The sequence below is a fragment of the Aquarana catesbeiana genome, linkage group LG01 (assembly GCF_042186555.1).
Source record: "Aquarana catesbeiana isolate 2022-GZ linkage group LG01, ASM4218655v1, whole genome shotgun sequence".
Taxonomy (NCBI): Eukaryota; Metazoa; Chordata; class Amphibia; order Anura; family Ranidae; genus Aquarana; species Aquarana catesbeiana.
In genome coordinates this window covers 240759807-240778726 of record NC_133324.1, presented here as the reverse complement: position 1 = coordinate 240778726, position 18920 = coordinate 240759807, and the positions used below count along the sequence as shown (strand labels likewise).

Sequence of the window (18920 nt, the reverse complement as noted above, 5' to 3'; positions counted from 1 at the left end):
ATCTTTCAATCTGACTGAGTTCTGGCTTCTACTACCAAGATAGGGCAATGGCCATCACCTCCCTCGTCTTGGACAGTGCATGCCACAGAACGGTGGAACTGGACCAGAGAGGACATGCCAGCCAGCCACAGCAAGGTGCCAGCCAGCAGCTACCCACCCACAGCAGGGAGCCAGGTGAGGCCATACACCCACACTCCTACAGCAGGGTGCACCATGCCAGCCACCCAACCACAGCAGGGTGTGCCACCCAGCCACAGCAGGGTGCACCGTGCCAGCCACAGCAGGGTGCCAGCCAGCCACCCAGCCACCGGATTGGACGGGTGATCTGTCTATCAAAATGCCTGGACAAAGAGGAGGGGCTGTATGTGATGGCGCGCAGCGGGGAACCTGCAGCTATTGAAATGAAAGCTGTTATGTTCCCAGCGCTCTGATCATCCGGGCGGTGGCTCTCCTCTCTCTTCCCCTCTGATCGCTGGGAGAACGGCTCCCATACAACCCGAATGCCAGCGGTGCTCGCCCCCTCGCTTCCAGGCAGCCATAGCTTGCCAGCCCTCAAAATCCACTCGCAAAATGCGAGCAGGCGAGTGGAATTTTTGAGGGCTGCCATAGTGCATTTATATTTCTCATTAAGTTTGTGGAACTAATCCAAAAAAAGAAACCGAGAAATATAGCATATTTGTAGTTGCTGTTAGAGTTGGCTGGGGGCCACAGTGCTACAGCCCTTGTTGCCAAACAAAGATATCTCCACTGTTATCTAATGAATGTCCTACTAAATGTTACTGGCACCTTCATAACCTCTGGAATGTGGTCTGGCAGGCCTGTTTTGTTAAATAGAATAATATTGTAATTGGCTAAGGGACTGAAATTTAGAGCAAAGATTTCAGACCAGTCAAGTTTCCCTTGGTTGGCTAAATCTGGAGTAATTGTTTAATGATTTAAATCTCTTGTGAACTTAAACACCTTTTCTAATTTTGGCTGCTCTATATTCTGTCATTATTTGCCAGTTAACTCCATGGAGACACACGTGTATATGTTATTCCACAAGTCAACCAGAAGAGTGTAGTATTTGATTGGTGAAAGAGTCATGCTTTTAGAGAAAACCCATGACTGCTCACACTGGCCCTTAATTCTCCTTGTAGTACCATTAGCGAGTCTGGTAAAAGGCTACTATAATAGCACACTAAGCCCTGGTTCACACCGATGCGGCTTTGAAATCGCGCTACTTTGCGCGATTTGCACTGATGTTTTCATTACGGCTTGTGACTTCATTTAACAGAAGTCTATGCAAGTTGCAATGAAATTGTAAAAAGTAGTGCAGGAACCTTTTTCATAATGCTGGGACATGAGTGGCAATATGAACAGTTCCATTGCCGGAAATGGGGTGCGACATTTGTAATTTGGAACTGTCAAATCGCATAACAAGTTAGTGGGAGCTTATACACTTCAAATTTATATTAACCCAATATTGTACTATCTTTTGAATGTTACCTATATTCATTGAAGATGTCCCAAAACACCAGAACGTATGCGGTTCTTGGATAAATGCTCTTCTTCCTCTCTTTTCATTAATGTACTCGTAAAAGTCTTTGTGAGCTTTGCTATTGTGATAATCGATTTTGTTTTTTCCTAGTCTCCATGTTAGAATATTGTCTGACAACCTGCCTGTCAAAGTCCTAATTAGCTTTAGGTTTGCAAAAGAAAATTAATCTATAGCAACCAGTCAGAAATTCAGATTTTATAAGTAACTCACACTGAGGAAGCTGGAGAAATGAACTTGCAGTGGTTACATTTCAGCCAATTCTACTGTTATAAATTGTGATCAGTCACTATTGGCTACTTTTTATTTCTTTTTTTTTTTTTTTTTTTTCAGTTTTGTATAGCGTGGAACGGGATTAGCACTCTTGCCAAGGTTTTACTGCTGTCTGTACCCCCATCAGGGAGATTCATCTTCGCTATTTGTCCTGTTTACTGTTGTTATTATTGAAAGTGACGCTTAATGACATCAGAACAGGAATATAGGAGAGAATCTTCCATTGGGGACCCTAGTGATACCCTAAGATAGGGCCTTTCTCTCACTTTCTATGGGACAGGAAGTAAAGGGAAATCCACCACCACCACCACCAATAGGACACGGAAGGCTAATAAAACTGTTAGTGGTTGTAACCCTCCTTCACTCTATCCAAAATAAAAAGGAAAAAAAAGATTTGCCTTTTAGTGACACTTTCTTTTATTACCCTTTCATTTGATTTAGGCCAGCCATAGATAAGGTGGTGGTCTGAAGCACTATGTCAGAAATGAATAGTGTGGATCCACTCCAGTTAAAGTAATACTCCACTTTAATTGGGAAAAACAAAAACGGTCTAGTATGAGTGGATTTGTGTACATTGCAAAAATTATAACAAAATTAATTACAGATGTTAACTGTTCCTGCTCTGTTGATACTGATGCATTCTAGTTGCTTTCTCTTTCCTAAGATTCCTTTCACACTGAGGCTAGAAATGGCGCCTGTAAAGCGCCTGAAAACTGCCTCCTATTCATTGCAATGGGTGCTTTCACACTTGCGCGACGTTAGAAAAAGTCCTGCAAGCAGCATCTTTGGGGCGGTTTGGGAGCGCTGTGTACAGTGCTCCCAAAACGACCCTGCCCATTGCAATGAAAGTTCCGAAGCACCGCAACACGGGAGTTTTAACCCCTTCTTTGGGGTTAAAATCGCCTCCCTATCGGCCGAAAAGCGCAGCTTAAACAGCAGGTAAAGCTCCGCTAAAACGAGCGACGCTTTACCGCTAACGCTCTGGGCCCCAACGTGAAAGGGGTCTTAGTGCGATCATCATGCTATCAGTCAAAGATGTAATAAGAGCAGATTGCTGCGAAAAATACTGAGCCAATCCATGTGAAGGAAATAACAAAGACAGCATGCACAACACCCTAGTTACCGTGGTTACACTAAAGAGATTTTTTGGCAGTTATAAGAAAATCCATAGTGGCTGCAGACTGAACTGAAATAAAGAATGTTAAAGTGTAAAAGGGCAGTAGTAAAAATTAAAAAAAAAATGACATCAATTTTTAATAAGAAAGTATATGCGCTTCCAAATATTGCATTGAAATATGTACAGAACAGAAGCAAATCCAAGGCCCCTTTCACACTGAGGCGCTTGTAAACTGCCAGTAAAACACAGCACTTTTGAAGAGCTTTCCGTTCATTTCAATGGAGAGGGGCGTTTTTTCACCACCCTGCCAGCGCACTGCCCCAGTGTGAAAGTATTCATTGATTTTAATGGAAATAGGTTTTCGTGAGCTTTTCAGGCGCTTTTTTTAGCGTGAAAGCGCCTGAAAAGCACCTCTGTGTGAAAGGGGTCAGTCCACAGCAGCTTGACACCCCCCCTCCTCCCCACCACCACCACCAGCACAATAAATTTACCTATAAGAAAAAACTATTTAAAAAATCCTTGCGCGCAGTTTCCCACACTTTTGTCTAGTTCTTTGTTCTTTGGAAGGGGCTACTAAAGATCCCAAATCACTTAGGAAGACACTACTGAAAAGTGCAGAATAATGTAGGATTGATCTCCCATAGATGCATGATCATTTTCCGGTCTGATCACTCATCAATTATCTTGTTAGCCTAAGGCCCCTTTCACACTGGGGCGGTGGGGGCTTCGGCGGTACAACAGCGCTATTTTTAGCGCTGCTGTACCGTCGTTCTTGTAGCTGTATTCAGCCGCTAGCGGTGCGGTTTTAACCCCCGCTGGCGGCCGAAAAAGGGTTAAAATCCCTCGTACAGCGCGGCTATAGCCGCGGTTTAGCCGCACTGTCCCATTGATTTCAATGGGCAGGAGCGGTGAATACACCGCTCCTTCACCGCTCCAAAAAAGCGGTTTGCAGGACTGTTTTCACCGCCCTGCCTGCGCACCGCTTCAGTGTGAAAGCCCTCGGGCTTTCACACTGAACAAACAGCGGAGGCTGTTTAGGGGCGGTTTGCAGGCGGTATTTTTAGCGCAATACCGCCTGCAAACCGCCCCTGTGTGAAAGGGGTCTTAGTCATTATTTGAAGATAGGCAATAAAATAAGTTTCCTTAATCGGGCATTACATTTTGTTTAATTCCCTTTTGATACATAATTTATGATGATCTTCATGTACACTGAAATTTATTTTCATTCTCTGTATTTTTTCCTATTACCTTTTATCTATCCAGTCTTACACCACAGAATACAGATTCACTCTTCATTATATAATGATTTTCTGTTGGTCTGTGCTTATATTTTGTTCAAAAGTTGTGCACCTAATTTACTTGTTTAATGTGTTGTAGAAGATGTACTTTAAAACTTTTGAGTTGTTCCTTTTTGTAGGTTAATAAGCAGGCCTCTTTAACAATCAGTTTTTATAGGAAAATAGTGTCCACTCCATGCACACTAAAAGCTAAGTGTGATCCTATGTGTCCTTGCACACTATTTTATGCTAGAACCATTTTTTAATAAATACAAAGCCATATTTAACAGAAATCCTATGTGGCAATTTTAAATTCTAACTGGACGAGGGTGCGTGTCCCTACGCACAAAAAAAGCCACCTGGATGAAACGTAACCTTTTATTAGGAATGTATAAAAGTACGTTTATTGTCTGTGAATGTAAATTTCCCATAGGGTGGGGTGGATAAAAAAAGTTGCATTATTTTGAATGGTCCCAATCAACACATATTTATGTAAATTTTAATTCATATAACAGGTAATTACATATAGGAGGCAGAAACACTAGTAGAATAAGAAAGTAGTAAAATCTCGATGTCATCAACTGTGTTGTATAGCCCCATCAAATGTATACTTGATACAGCTGCAAAAATATACTGTATAACCGGGCCCACTTACCAATATGGCAATAATCTGTGAATCTTGGCTATCTGTATTAACATATAAACAAAAAAGTCAGTGTTACTACCCATACATCACATAGAAAGCAGAGATCCCGGATGCTCGATCCACTGATGGCTGAGTAGGGAAATAAGGAAAAGATGATCCGCACTCCGGTGATTGCTCTTAAAAAGTGTAATATTTATTGACAAGCCACAGTGACCAAACGCAAATGGGAACAGTTGACGCTTTTCAGCCTATAAGGCCTTAGTCATAACCCATGTTATGACTAAGGCCTTATAGGCTGAAACACGTCAACTGTTCATTTGCGTTTGGTCACTGTGGTTTGTCAATAAATATTACACTTTTTAAGAGCAATCACCGGAGCAATCATCCATGTGGACATGACCAACCATTAATGGATGAGGGTGTGTCCACAAATCTACATTTACAGTCAGTAAACGTATTTTTATACATTCCTAATAAAGGTTAGGTTTTATCCAGATGGCTTTTTTGGTGCGTAGGGACACACCCTCGTCAAGCATTTTTTTCAAGCTGAGTTCTTTTCCCAGCAGAAAAAAAAATAAATGCTACTAAAATGCTCCTAGCAGCTTTTTTTTTTTTTTTTCTTCATGTACTGTAAAAACGCTAATAAAACACTAACACTAACCGACACAAATACACTATTATCAGTATTTTTCATCCAGCCTTTTTTTTATTTTTTCCCCTAGTGGTTTTTTTTAGCTTATAAAAAAACGCTAGTGTGCATGGAGAACGCTAGTGTGCATGGAGCCTGACACTGTCCCATCATTTGTTATCTCCACTTATAATTTTCTCATTTATCAGTGTTTCAAACTAGGAAGATACGTGTTACTGAATAACAGGATTTTCTGTTTTAGTAATATGTGAAAGGGCCCAAGGGTTTGACACCAAACTTTAGAAACAAAATGCCATGCACATCAACATGTAGATTGATAAGGAATGCTTTTTGGCAGAATCCAGAATGGATATATTATTAATATTGTAGAGAATACAGGGTCCATCCTAAATTCAACGTTCTAAATGCAGTATTAGACACGGTTGCAGCTCTTCATTGCAAGCACCAGTCTTTTTATTTATTTCACTCACCATCTGTTGATGTCAGTGTTCCAATGCATGTCCTACAGTATTAGGTCACGTGACCTTAAACTGGAGCGCTAGGGGAATCTCCTAGTTATGGCAGACAGATAAATAATAGCTGAACTATTTACCAAGACGGTATTTATACATTGTTGCATATCTTTAAGGCTGAACTCCAGATTTCATATAAAGTGCTGTTTATATTCTTTGGGCAACAGTAGAAAAACATGTAGAGAATTTTAGTGTATCTAAAGACAAAACCTTTTTTATACAGCTTTGAGGGATTAGAATACCTGTTAGGTGTTTATTGCTGCATATATCCCCACTAGGGAGATTTGTTCTCTCTTTGCTTTCTCATAACCTTCATCGCTGAAGATTTATTCAAAATTTGAATTGTCACCAGCAGCAGAATACAGTGGAAATCTTCCAATGTAGACCGATGTTCTGGTGACAATTGTAAGAGGAGATTTCCTCTCACTTCCTGTTGAATCCACAGGACAGGAAGTGAAGGAAAATCTCTCAAATAGGACTCAGATGGCAGAAAAAAAAAACACGACAAGGTGCTTGACTGTTGCTTTTTCTGTATAGAAAAAAGGGATTTGGCTTTAGACATACTGCATTTTATCTTATTTAAAATGTAGTTTAATATTTTAATTACTGTCTCCAAGTTTGAGCCACATGATGCCATGCAGCATATGCAAAATGCAGAAGCTTGATAATCCATGAGTGTGTAACAAATAGTTCCTGTTTGTGTTATCTTCTGGACTAGTTGTCCCAGCTGCCCTTGCAAGTTTTGTATAGATAGGCTTTCTGTTGTGGGTAGAACCATGAATAATAGCACTGCCACGTAAATACCCAGAATCCTTGTGCCAGTCAATTGGTGGAGGTTTTATTGGGCAGATCTGCTATGGTACATAGCACTTGGTTCATCCCTCCAGCATTACAGGATAAATGGTAATGCTTAGTTGCGTTATGCAGGCAGCCAGGAGAGAATTATGTGCTAGAGTGAAAATGACCTAGAGAAACCATGGGTTATGGTCAACCAGCTGAAAGGGGGAAATTATGAGTCTAGCACCATATTTTTTGCCTTTTTAAAAAAAAATTACAGCAATTTGTCAGCTTAGCAGTGTATTTGATTGTTACATAAGACTTGAAATTTCGATAAGTAGCTTTTTTTTTTTTTTTTTTTTTTTTTTCTTTTGCTTGGACTTTATAGTTGTATGAAACCTAAAAGCAAACATTTGAAAAATTGCAGCTTACCAATTCTTAGATAAAAAGATAATTTTAATACAGCCTATGCAGCATAGGTAGGAGGAGGGGGCATGTTTAAGAATACTTACAGCTGGAGGGAATCGGAGCGGCAATGGAAGGGGGGATTGTGGAACGTCAGGGGAGAAGAGAAGACATAGGGCGAAGCATCAGCGGTACCTGGTGATACTATCATGAAGGTACTTCCTGTCATAAGTTGACAGTGCTTTGTCCATGTCTTCCAATTGTTTTCCTGTGTTGTCACCTTTTTCACAAGAGGTAACCCCTTTTTATGTAACCATGTTTATGTATAATCCGTTCAGAACAAAACAATAATAGATGACATACATGAGATTTTTAGTACATAAATGTCATGACTCAATGAGGATCCAGTAGGCATTGCATTCAAATAATCCATATCATAAATCTACTAGTGGATTATATGTTTTCTAAGTATATGTCCAGTATTTATCCATTTCACAATTGCAACGTGTCTATGAATACATCGTGTTCGAAAAACTTTCAAGGAATATATTCTTTTAGATGACATTTCCATGATTTTTTTTTCTTCGTATTAGACTACATTTAAATATTGGAGAAGAAAGGAACATACAGTGCCTTGAAAAAGTTTTCCTACCCCTTAAAATTTCCCAGATTTTGTCATGTTACAACCAAAAACGTAAATGTATTTTATTAGGATTTTATCTTTCTTCTTGCCACTCTACCATAAAAAAACAGATTTGTGGAATGCACGACTAATAGTTGTCCTGTGGACAGATTCTCCCACCTGAGCTGTGGATCTCTGCAGCTCCTCCAGGGTTACTGTGGGCCTCTTGTCTGCTTCTCTGATGAATGCTCTCCTTGCCCGGCCTGTCAGTTTAGGTGGACGGCCATGTCTTGGTAGGATTGCAGTTGTGCCATACTCCTTTTCCATTTTTGGATGATGGATTGAACAGTGCTCCGCGAGATGTTCAAAGCTTGGGATATTTTTTTATAACCTAACGAAAGACCCCGGCATTACTTTGAATTTTACATGCTTTAAACTTCTACACAACTTTATTCCTGACCTGCCTGATGTGTTCCTTGGCCTTCATGATGCTGTTTGTTCACTAAGATTCTCTAACAAACCTCTGAGGGCTTCACAGAACAGCTGTATTTATACTGAGATTAAATTGCACAAAGGTGGATTCTAATAACTAATTAGGTGACTTCTGAAGGCAATAAGTTCCACTAGATTTTAGTTAGGGGTATCAGAGTAAAGGGGGCTGAATACAAATGCACACCACACTTTTAAGATATTAATTTGTAAAAAAAAAATTGAAAACCATTTATCATTTTCCTTCCACTTCACAATTATGTGCCACTTTGTGTTGGTCTATCACATAAAATCCCAATAAAATACAAAAGACTATGCGGAGGATCTAAATTCGTCCTATTGGAACCATGCAGATGGATATACATTATATTGTCAAAAGTATTAGAACCTCTGCCTTTACACGCACATGAACTTTTTAAGGAATCCCAGTCTTAGTCCGTCGGGTTTAATATTGAGTTGGGCCCACCCTTTTGCAGCTGTTACAGCTTCAACTCTTCTGGGAAGCCTGTCCACAAGGTTTAGTAGTGTGTCTATGGGAATGTTTGACCATTCTTCGAGAAGGGCATTTGTGAGGTCAGGCACTGATGTTGGACAAGAAGGCCTGGCTTGCAGTCTCCGCTCTAATGTGACCCAAAGGTGTTCCATTGGGTTGAGGTTAGGACTCTGTGCAGGCCAGTCAAGTTCCTCCACCCCAAACTCACTCATCCATGTCTTTATGGACTGGTTTGCAGTCATGTTGGAACAGGAATGGGCTATCCCCAAACTGTTCCCACAAAGTTTGTAGCATGAAATTGTCCAAAATGTCTTGGTATGCTTGTCTTGGTCGCTTCACTGGAACGAAGGGGCTAAACCCAACCCCTGAAAAACAACCTCACAACATAATCCCTCCTCCACCAAATGATTTGGACCAGTGCACAAAGCAAGGTCCATAAAAACATGGATGAGCAATTTTGGGGCAGAGGAACTTGACTGGCCTGCACAGAGTCCTCAATTTAGCCCTACAGAAAACCTTTGGGATAAATTAGAGCAGAGACTGCGAGCCAGGCCTTCTCGCCCATTATCAGTGCCTGACCTCACAAATGCACTTCTGGAAGAATGGTCAAACATTCCCATAGACACAACTAAACCTTGTGGACAGCCTTCCCAGATGAGTTGAAGCTGTTATAGCTGCAAAGGGTGGGGCAACTCCATATTGAACCCTGCCGACTAAGATGCCATTAAAGTTCATGTGCATGCAAAGGCAGGTGTCACAATACTTTTGACAATGTAGTGTATGTCTACTCTCTTCCCTAAATATGATGTCTATCATAGATATAATCTCATTCATCTCACTTACCCACTATGCCATTGATGATGTAGCCTGTGCTCACCAAAACCTTGTTATAAGGGTTTGGTCTTCAGATAGCATATACAGTGGATATAAAAAGTGTACACACCCCTGTTAAAATGTCAGGTTTCTGTGATGAAAAAAATAGACAAAGATAAATCATTTCAGAACTTTTTCCACCTTTTTAAACCCCTTTCAAGCTGAGGCAGTTTTCAGGTGTTTTAGCGCTAGAAATAGCGCCTGAAAACTGCCTCCCATGCTGCCCGAATGTGAAAGCCAGAGTGCTTTCACACTGGGGAGGTGCGCTTGCGGAACGTTAGAAAAAGTCCTGCAAGCAGCATCTTTGGGGCGGTTTGGGAGCGCTGTATACAGCGCTCCCAAAACACCCCTGCCCATTGAGGTTAATGTGCAGCACTTCGGAAGCCCCTGAAAAGTGCTTCGGAAGCGCTGGTGTTGTACTGTGTGATTTAAGATAATAGGAATTTTGACTTCTCTGTAAACACCTTTTAATTTGGAGTCCAATACAGGTGTCCTAATCACTCTTTTTTTGATTGCTTAAAAAAAAAAAAGTGTGCCCTAGGTAAGCCCTCAAAAATTCTGCTCGCATTTTGTGAGTGGCTTTTGAGGGCTGGCGAGCTATGGCTGCCTGGGAGCAGGGGGGGGAGGGGGCGAGCGCTGCTGGCAGGCGGTTTGTATGGGAGCTGTTCTCCCAGCGATCGGAGGGGAAGAGAGAGGAGAGCTGCCGCCCAGATGATTAGAGCGCAAGGAACAAAACTGCTTTCATTTCAATAGCTGTGTGTTCCCTGCCGCAAGCCGTCACATACAGCCCATCCTCTGTGTCCGGGCACTTTGATAGTCAGATCACTCGTCCAATCCTGGGACAGGTGATCTGTCTGTCAAAGCTCCCTGGACAAGGAGGAGGGGCTGTATTTGATGGCACGTGAAAGCTGTTATGTTCCCAGCGCTCTGATCATCCGGGCGGCGGCTCTCCTCTCTCTTCCCCTTGCACAGGTAGGCTGCATTGGGGCACAGGCTGCATTGGGGGCACAGGCTGCATTGGCGGACACGGGCAGGCTGCATTGGTGGACACGGATAAAGTTGTTGTTAATATTTATTTTTATAACTTAATTCTGCATATAAAGTTTAAGTGTCATTTCATGAGATAATTTATGGAGGGCATGATGCGGGGCGGGGTAGGGGTTGGGCGGGGCAACATTGAAATTTTGAGCCCTGTCCTAGGGTGTTCCTAGCAAGTTTTTTTTGTCAGTGTCCATTAACGATAACCTGTATATAACCCTATGATATATAAGTCATGTGTGCTGTAATGTACTCCAAAAAAAAGGAATTTACAGGTACAATGTTGAAAGTCAAAATTCCTGTTTTTTCATATCTTATTTTATAAATCCCTTTGGATATATATACTCCAAAAGACATGCTGGTAGGTTAATTGGATCCTGTCTAAATTGGCCCTAGTATGTATGAATATGAGTTAGGGACCTTAGATTGTAAGCTCCTTGAGGGTGTAGGGACTGATGTGAATGTATAATGTATATGTAAAGCGCTGCGTAAATTGACAGCGCTATATAAGTACCTGAAATAAATAAAAATAAATAATATAAATACATGTTACAAATATCTGCCATGCTGTGTCAAAATAGAGTGCTTATGGTGACCTGTGAGTTTAATTTGACCCTTTTTTATTTGTCATCCATATTCCGATTTTTGCTTAGTCATTTCAAGATAATGTGAAAAGAACATTACAATGTAGTATAAGGATTCTTGGTTTACAGACTCTTTACATATTTGTAAATAAGGCAGTCAGATGCACATTTTATGTTCTATTATTGTCTGTGTTTCATAATTTTGTCAGGAAAAAATTACAGGCTCTTATGGAAATCAATCTCCATTTTACCCTTTTTAAAAGTGATCCACTTTAATTTAACACTAACAAACACTGTTGAAGTTCGTCCAATCAGAGTGGCCTGGGATTTGGATGTAGCAAGAGTGGGTAGACTTCAGGCTGCTATAGGTGTATTTTAAAACTGAAATGCCTACCCAAGGATTAAACCATAAGATGCTAGCCATTATTTTTAATAACCAGAGAAGATTCTTCTGTGATTTCATTTCACTTTGTTACTGATGCCTAAAGCTTCATACTTAGTTTTGGGTTGCACGAAAAAAAACTGACAGCTCAGGTATGAGTACGCTGTACGAACAATCTGAAGTTAGTACAGCGATCTCCCCCACTGTTCTATTGTGTTCTGACAGGAGGACGGCCCCCTGAACACTATGGTCAGCGCACTCAGCCATTGGCTGAAAGCACTAATCGAGAGCCAGTAGGAAGACCTTTTTTGGTCATGACTCTTCGACAGAAGCCGGCCGAATGCTGCTGTACACACGGGCCAAATGTTGGCCAGTTTCTATTGAACTGGCCAATGCCGCCCCACATCCGCCCCGCATGTACTAGGCTTTACTGCTCAGAATTTCATGACAAACCCTTTTGTCATTGTCCATTTGAAAATGTCTCAGTGGATAGTAAGGGCAGTCTTATTGGACAGCTAATGGCGTTTGAGGCTAATGGCAGATATTCTGCATTGTCTACAGAACTATTGATTTTAATCAAATTAGTATTTATTGAAAGAGGCAAGGTACAATTGCTGGTGCAAGTCATATCATTTGACAGTAGTGATTAAACAGTAGGTAAAGCACATACAGTGGGGCAAAAAAGTATTTAGTCAGCCACCAATTGTGCAAGTTCTCCCACTTAAAAAGATGAGTGAGGCCTGTAATTGTCATCATAGGTATATCTCAACTATGAGAGACTAAATGTGGAAACAAATCCAGACAATCACATTGTCTGATTTGGAAAGAGTTTATTTGCAAATTATAGTGGAAAATAAGTATTTGGTCAATATCAAAAGTTCATCTCAATACTTTGTTATATATCCTTTGTTGGCAATGACAGAGGTCAAACGTTTTCTGTAAGTCTTCACAAGGTTGTCACACACTGTTGCTGGTATGTTGGCCCATTCCTCCATGCAGATCTCCTCTAGAGCAGTGATGTTTTGGGGCTGTCGCTGAGCAACACGAACTTTCAACTCCCTCCAAAGGTTTTCTATGGGGTTGAGATCTGGAGACTGGCTAGGCCACTCTAGGACCTTGAAATGCTTCTTACGAAGCCACTCCTTCGTTGCCCGAGTGGTGTGTTTGGGATCATTGTCATGCTGAAAGATCCAGCCACGTTTCATCTTCAATGCCCTTGCTGATGAGAGGAGGTTTGCACTCAAAATCTCACGATACATGGCCCCATTCATTCTTTCATGTACACGGATCAATCGTCCTGTTCCCTTTGCAGAGAAACAGCCCCAAAGCATGATGTTGCCACCCCCATACTTGACAGTAGGTATGGTGTTCTTTGGTTGCAACTCAGCATTCTCTCTCCTCCAAACAGTTCTACTTTGATTTCATCTGACCATATGACATTCTCCCAATCCTCTTCTGGATCATCCAAATGTTCTCTAGAAAACCTCAGATGGGCCCGGACATGTACTGGCTTAAGCAGGGGGACACGTCTGGCACTGCAGGATCTGAGTCCCTGGCGACGTAGTGTGTTACTGATAGTAGCCTTTGTTACGTTGGTCCCAGCTCTCTGCAGGTCATTCACTAGGTCCCCCCCGTGTGGTTCTGGGATTTTTGCTCGCCGTTCTTGTGATCATTTTGACCCCACTGGGTGAGATCTTGCATGGAGCCCAAGATCGAAGGAGATTATCAGTGGTCTTGTATGTCTTCCATTTTCTAATTATTGCTCCCACAGTTGATTTCTTCACACCAAGCTGCTTGCCTATTGCAGATTCAGTCTTCCCAGCCTGGTGCAGGTCTACAATTTTGTTTCTGGTGTCCTTCAACAGCTCGTTGGTCTTCACCATAGTGGAGTTTGGAGTGTGACTGAGGTTGTGGACAGGTGTCTTTTATACTGATAACAAGTTCAAACAGGTGCCATTAATACAGGTAATGAGTGGAGGACAGAGGAGCCTCTTAAAGAAGAAGATACAGGTCTGTGAGAGCCAGAAATCTTGCTTGTTTGTAGGTGACCAAATACTTATTTTCCACCATAATTTGCAAATAAATTATTTCAAAAATCAGACTGGATGTCTGGATTTGTTTCCACATTTTATCTCTCATAGTTGGAGGTGTACCTATGATACCTATGACAATTACAGGCCACTCATCTTTTTAAGTGGGAGAACTTGCACAATTGGTGGTTGACTAAATACTTTTTTGCCCCACTGTAGGTTCAAAAGGTAGACATAACCCGACCTATTTCTTTAAAACCGACTATAGGTACACTTTAACACTGTCATTCTGATGCTTTTTACAATTGCTTCATTTGATATAATATTTTTCATTCTTAATATTTTTATAGGAGTACATTTCGCCAAGGTTTGGTTGTTGGAAGTAAACCTGTCATTCATCCAGTATTATACTGGCTACTCCAGAAAACAAATGAGTTGAAGAAAAGAGCTTATTTAGCCCGTTATTTGGTAAAATTAGAAGTTCCTACTGAGTTCTTACAAGATGATGTAGTGTTTGAGACCAACAAGCAGGTATGGGCTTTATATAATTCTATAGTATAATTAATACATCTCTAGTTATTATGTATTTGGCCATTGTGTTATTCATTGTCTATTCTGTTTGCACAATGTTCGGCCAATGTATCTGACATTGTATTTGATGACAGGACAGACAGCTGGATTTCAAGACCATAGGAAAAACGTACTCATACTTACTTGAATATGGTGGCTTTAATGTTTAAAGCCCATGGCCAAAATGTTATTGCTTCTGGCAGTACCTGTGCATTGTGTTTAGACACATGGGAGTTGCAGCAACAGTCAGAAGTAGGGATGAGCTTCGAGTTCGAGTCAAACTCATGTTCGACTCGAACATTAGCTGTTCGCAAGTTCGCCGAACACCGAACAATTTGGGGTGTTCGCGGCAAATTCGAATGCCGCGGAACACCCTTTAAAAGTCTATGGGAGAAATCAAAAGTGCTAATTTTAAAGGCTTATATGCAAGTTATTGTCATAAAAAGTGTTTGGGGACCCGGGTCCTGCCCCAGGGGACATGTATCAATGCAAAAAAAAGTTTTAAAAACGGACGTTTTTTCAGGAGCAGTGATTTTAATAATGCTTAAAGTCAAACAATAAAAGTGTAATATCCCTTTAAATTTCGTACCTGGGGGGTGTCTATAGTATGCCTGTAAAGGGGCGCATGTTTCCCGTGTTTAGAACAGTCTGACAGCAAAATGACATTTGGAAGGAAAAAACACATTTAAAACTACCCGCGGCTATTGCATTGCCGACAATACACATAGAAGTTCATTGATAAAAACGGCATGGGAATTCCCCCCAGGGAAACCCCGAACCAAAATTAAAAAAAAAAAAAATGATGTGGGGGGGTCCCCCTAAATTCCATACCAGGCCCTTCAGGTCTGGTATGGATATTAAGGGGAACCCCGGCCAAAATTAAAAAAAAAAAATGACATGGGGTTCCCCCTAAATTCCATACCAGACCCTTCAGGTCTGGTATGGATTTTAAGGGGAACCCCGCGCCAAAAAAAAAAAAAAAAACGGCGTGGGGTTCCCCCAAGAATCCATACCAGACCCTTATCCGAGCACGCAACCTGGCAGGCCGCAGGAAAAGAGGGGGGGACGAGAGTGCGGCCCCCCCCCCCCCTCCTGAACCGTACCAGGCCACATGCCCTCAACATTGGGAGGGTGCTTTGGGGTAGCCCCCCAAAACACCTTGTCCCCATGTTGATGAGGACAAGGGCCTCATCCCCACAACCGTGGCCGGTGGTTGTGGGGGTCTGCGGGCAGGGGGCTTATCGGAATCTGGAAGCCCCCTTTAACAAGGGGACCCCCAGATCCCGGCCCCCCCCCCTGTGTGAAATGGTAAGGGGGTACTTACCCCTACCATTTCACTAAAAAACTGTCAAAATAGTTAAAAATGACAAGAGACAGTTTTTGACAATTCCTTTATTTAAATGCTTCTTCTATCTTCCTTCATCTTCTTCTGGTTCTTCTGGCTCTTCTGGTTCTTCCTCCGGCGTTCTCGTCCAGCATCTTCTCCGCGGCGTCTTCTATCTTCTTCTCCTCGGGCCGCTCCGCACCCATGGCATGAGGGGAGGCTCCCGCTCTTCTCTTCATCTTCTTCTTCATCCTCTTCTCTTCTTCATCTTCTTCATCTTCATCTTCTCTTCTCTTCTTCTGCGGGCCGCTCCGCGGAGAAGATGCTGGACGAGAACGCCGGAGGAAGAACCAGAAGAGCCAGAAGAACCAGAAGAAGATGAAGGAAGATAGAAGAAGCATTTAAATAAAGGAATTGTCAAAAACTGTCTCTTGTCATTTTTAACTATTTTGACAGTTTTTTAGTGAAATGGTAGGGGTAAGTACCCCCTTACCATTTCACACAGGGGGGGGGGCCGGGATCTGGGGGTCCCCTTGTTAAAGGGGGCTTCCAGATTCCGATAAGCCCCCCGCCCGCAGACCCCCACAACCACCGGCCACGGTTGTGGGGATGAGGCCCTTGTCCTCATCAACATGGGGACAAGGTGTTTTGGGGGGCTACCCTAAAGCACCCTCCCAATGTTGAGGGCATGTGGCCTGGTACGGTTCAGGAGGGGGGGGGCCGCACTCTCGTCCCCCCCTCTTTTCCTGCGGCCTGCCAGGTTGCGTGCTCGGATAAGGGTCTGGTATGGATTTTTGGGGGAACCCCACGCCGTTTTTTTTTTTTTTTTTTTGGCGCGGGGTTCCCCTTAAAATCCATACCAGACCTGAAGGGTCTGGTATGGAATTTAGGGGGAACCCCACGTCATTTTTTTTTTTTTTTAATTTTGGCCGGGGTTCCCCTTAATATCCATACCAGACCTGAAGGGCCTGGTATGGAATTTAGGGGGACCCCCCCACGTCTTTTTTTTTTTTTTAATTTTGGTTCGGGGTTTCCCTGGGGGGAATTCCCATGCCGTTTTTATCAATGAACTTCTATGTGTATTGTCGGCAATGCAATAGCCGCGGGTAGTTTTAAATGTGTTTTTTCCTTCCAAATGTCATTTTGCTGTCAGACTGTTCTAAACACAGGAAACATGCGCCCCTTTACAGGCATACTATAGACACCCCCAGGTACGAAATTTAAAGGGATATTACACTTTTATTGTTTGACTTTAAGCATTATTAAAATCACTGCTCCTGAAAAAACGGCCGTTTTTAAAACTTTTTTTTGCATTGATCCATGTCCCCTGGGGCAGGACCCAGGTCCCCAAACACTTTTTATGACAATAACTTGCATATAAGCCTTTAAAATTAGCACTTTTGATTATTCATGTTCGTGTCCCATAGACTTTAACGGTGTTCGCGTGTTCGAGAGAACTTTTTTCCTATTCGCATGTTCTGGTGCGAACCGAACAGTGGGGTGTTCGGCTCATCCCTAGTCAGAAGCAAGAAGGTTTCAACCACAGACTAAAAACATTGCAGAGGGCCTCATGTTTCAGATTCAAGTAATTGAAGTGGTATTAAACCCAAAACTAAAAATTTGATATACAGTATTGCAGCTTACCAATCATTAAATGTGGTGGCTGGATTACTTTTTTTTAAGTTTTTTTTTTCCTTTTCCCCCTCTGTTTTCTCATGGTGATCTGGTCATTAACATACTGTATTAGAATGCCTCCACTCTGAATGAATGAACACAGGGGGGCAGATTTGGACAGCAGCATTGTCAGACTAGGGGAGGGGATGCTAAATGTACTAGCAATAATACACTAAGAAATTGAAGCCAGCTCTAGCTAACACTTTATAAACAGTCACAGCATTTTTTCCTTTTGGGATAAAGATTTTACATACATAAAATTTGATCATTGTACGCACCCCTGTCAGTGGTAAGTGGCAACTGCAAGAGAGCTTGTTCTTTTGCAAAACAACAGACTTAATGACTGAATCAGATGAAAATAGAACAAAGAAAGCCTAAAAAAGAAAATGAATGCAGCCATCACTAAGGCCCCTTTCACACTGGGGCGGTTTGCAGGCGTTATTGCGCTAAAAATACCGCCTGCAAACCGCCCCAAAACAGCCTCCGCTGTTTGTTCAGTGTGAAAGCCCGAGGGCTTTCACACTGAAGCGGTGCGCTGGCACGAGAAGAAAAAATCTCCTGTCAGCCGCATCTTTGGAGCGGTGAAGGAGCGGTGTATTCACCGCTCCTAAACCGCTCTTGCCCATTGAAATCAATGGGACAGCGCGGCTATAGCCGCGCTATACGAGTGGTTTTAACCCTTTTTCGGCCGCCAGCGGGGGGGTTAAAACCGCACCGCTAGCGGCCGAATACCGCGGTAAAACAGCGCTAAAAAAAGCGCTGTTTTACCGGCGACGCCCCCTACTGCCCCAATGTGAAAGGGGCCATAAGAATTTGTAAGCTACAATGTAATAAATATTTCCTTTTGGGTTTAACACCACTTTAAAAATCTAGGGCAGGGGAAGGTGGAATACTTTTTAATGAAATGGACTATGTAAGCAGCATAAGTGTACTTTTATATGACACTTCCCCTTTAGAGTCAAAGTTTAGCTAAAGAAAAAAAAATCCTTACAGCCAGAAAAATCTTCACTGCAGTGATGCCTGTTTTCTTCCTGTCTCTAAACATCTAGCTCGGGACAGCAGTAATGGATAGTCCAACGGGGGATATGCCTCCTGCTTGAGAAAAGTTCTTTCATTGATTTCAATGCATGTAAAAAATAAAGAGCAGGAGGGGAGGATGAAAACTGAGGAAAATAAGAAAAATGAAAGGTAAACTCAAAAGTGAAAGAGAAAATTGAATGGAAGACCGAAGACGAAAGGAAAAGGTGCAAGACCGTAGGGAAAGACCAATGCAAGAAAGCTAAAAAGCAGCAAAACACATTGGGGTTCATTTACTAAAATGTGAAAGTGCAAAATCTGGTGCATGGTATCCAATCAGCTTCTCACGTCAGCTTGTTCAATTAAGGTTTGACAATAAAACCTGGAAGCTGATTGATTTCTATGCAGAGCTGCACCAGATTTTTCTCTATCCAGTCTTAGTAAATTAACCACATTTATCTCAAAGTATTATGCTGGGTCAAGAAACCATCCAACTCAGGAGTTTGAATCATTTTAAAAAACTGAAAATTTGGCTGATCATTATACTTATAATTTTGGCTTTGAATTCTGTGAAATTAAAGAGGAACTGCAGTCTTCTCACATAATTTGTAATAAAAACATCTTTGCCATT

General features: G+C 42.0%; 1 protein-coding gene across 1 annotated transcript in view; it reads left to right on the top strand.

Moving 5' to 3' along the window:
- Positions 1–18920, top strand: part of IFT81 (intraflagellar transport 81) — a 230339-nt gene that overhangs the window by 29455 nt on the left and 181964 nt on the right. The window contains exon 4 of the mRNA XM_073626490.1: positions 14055–14235. Coding sequence (XP_073482591.1) covers positions 14055–14235 — 181 coding nt within the window. The remainder of the gene's footprint in view (positions 1–14054; positions 14236–18920) is intronic.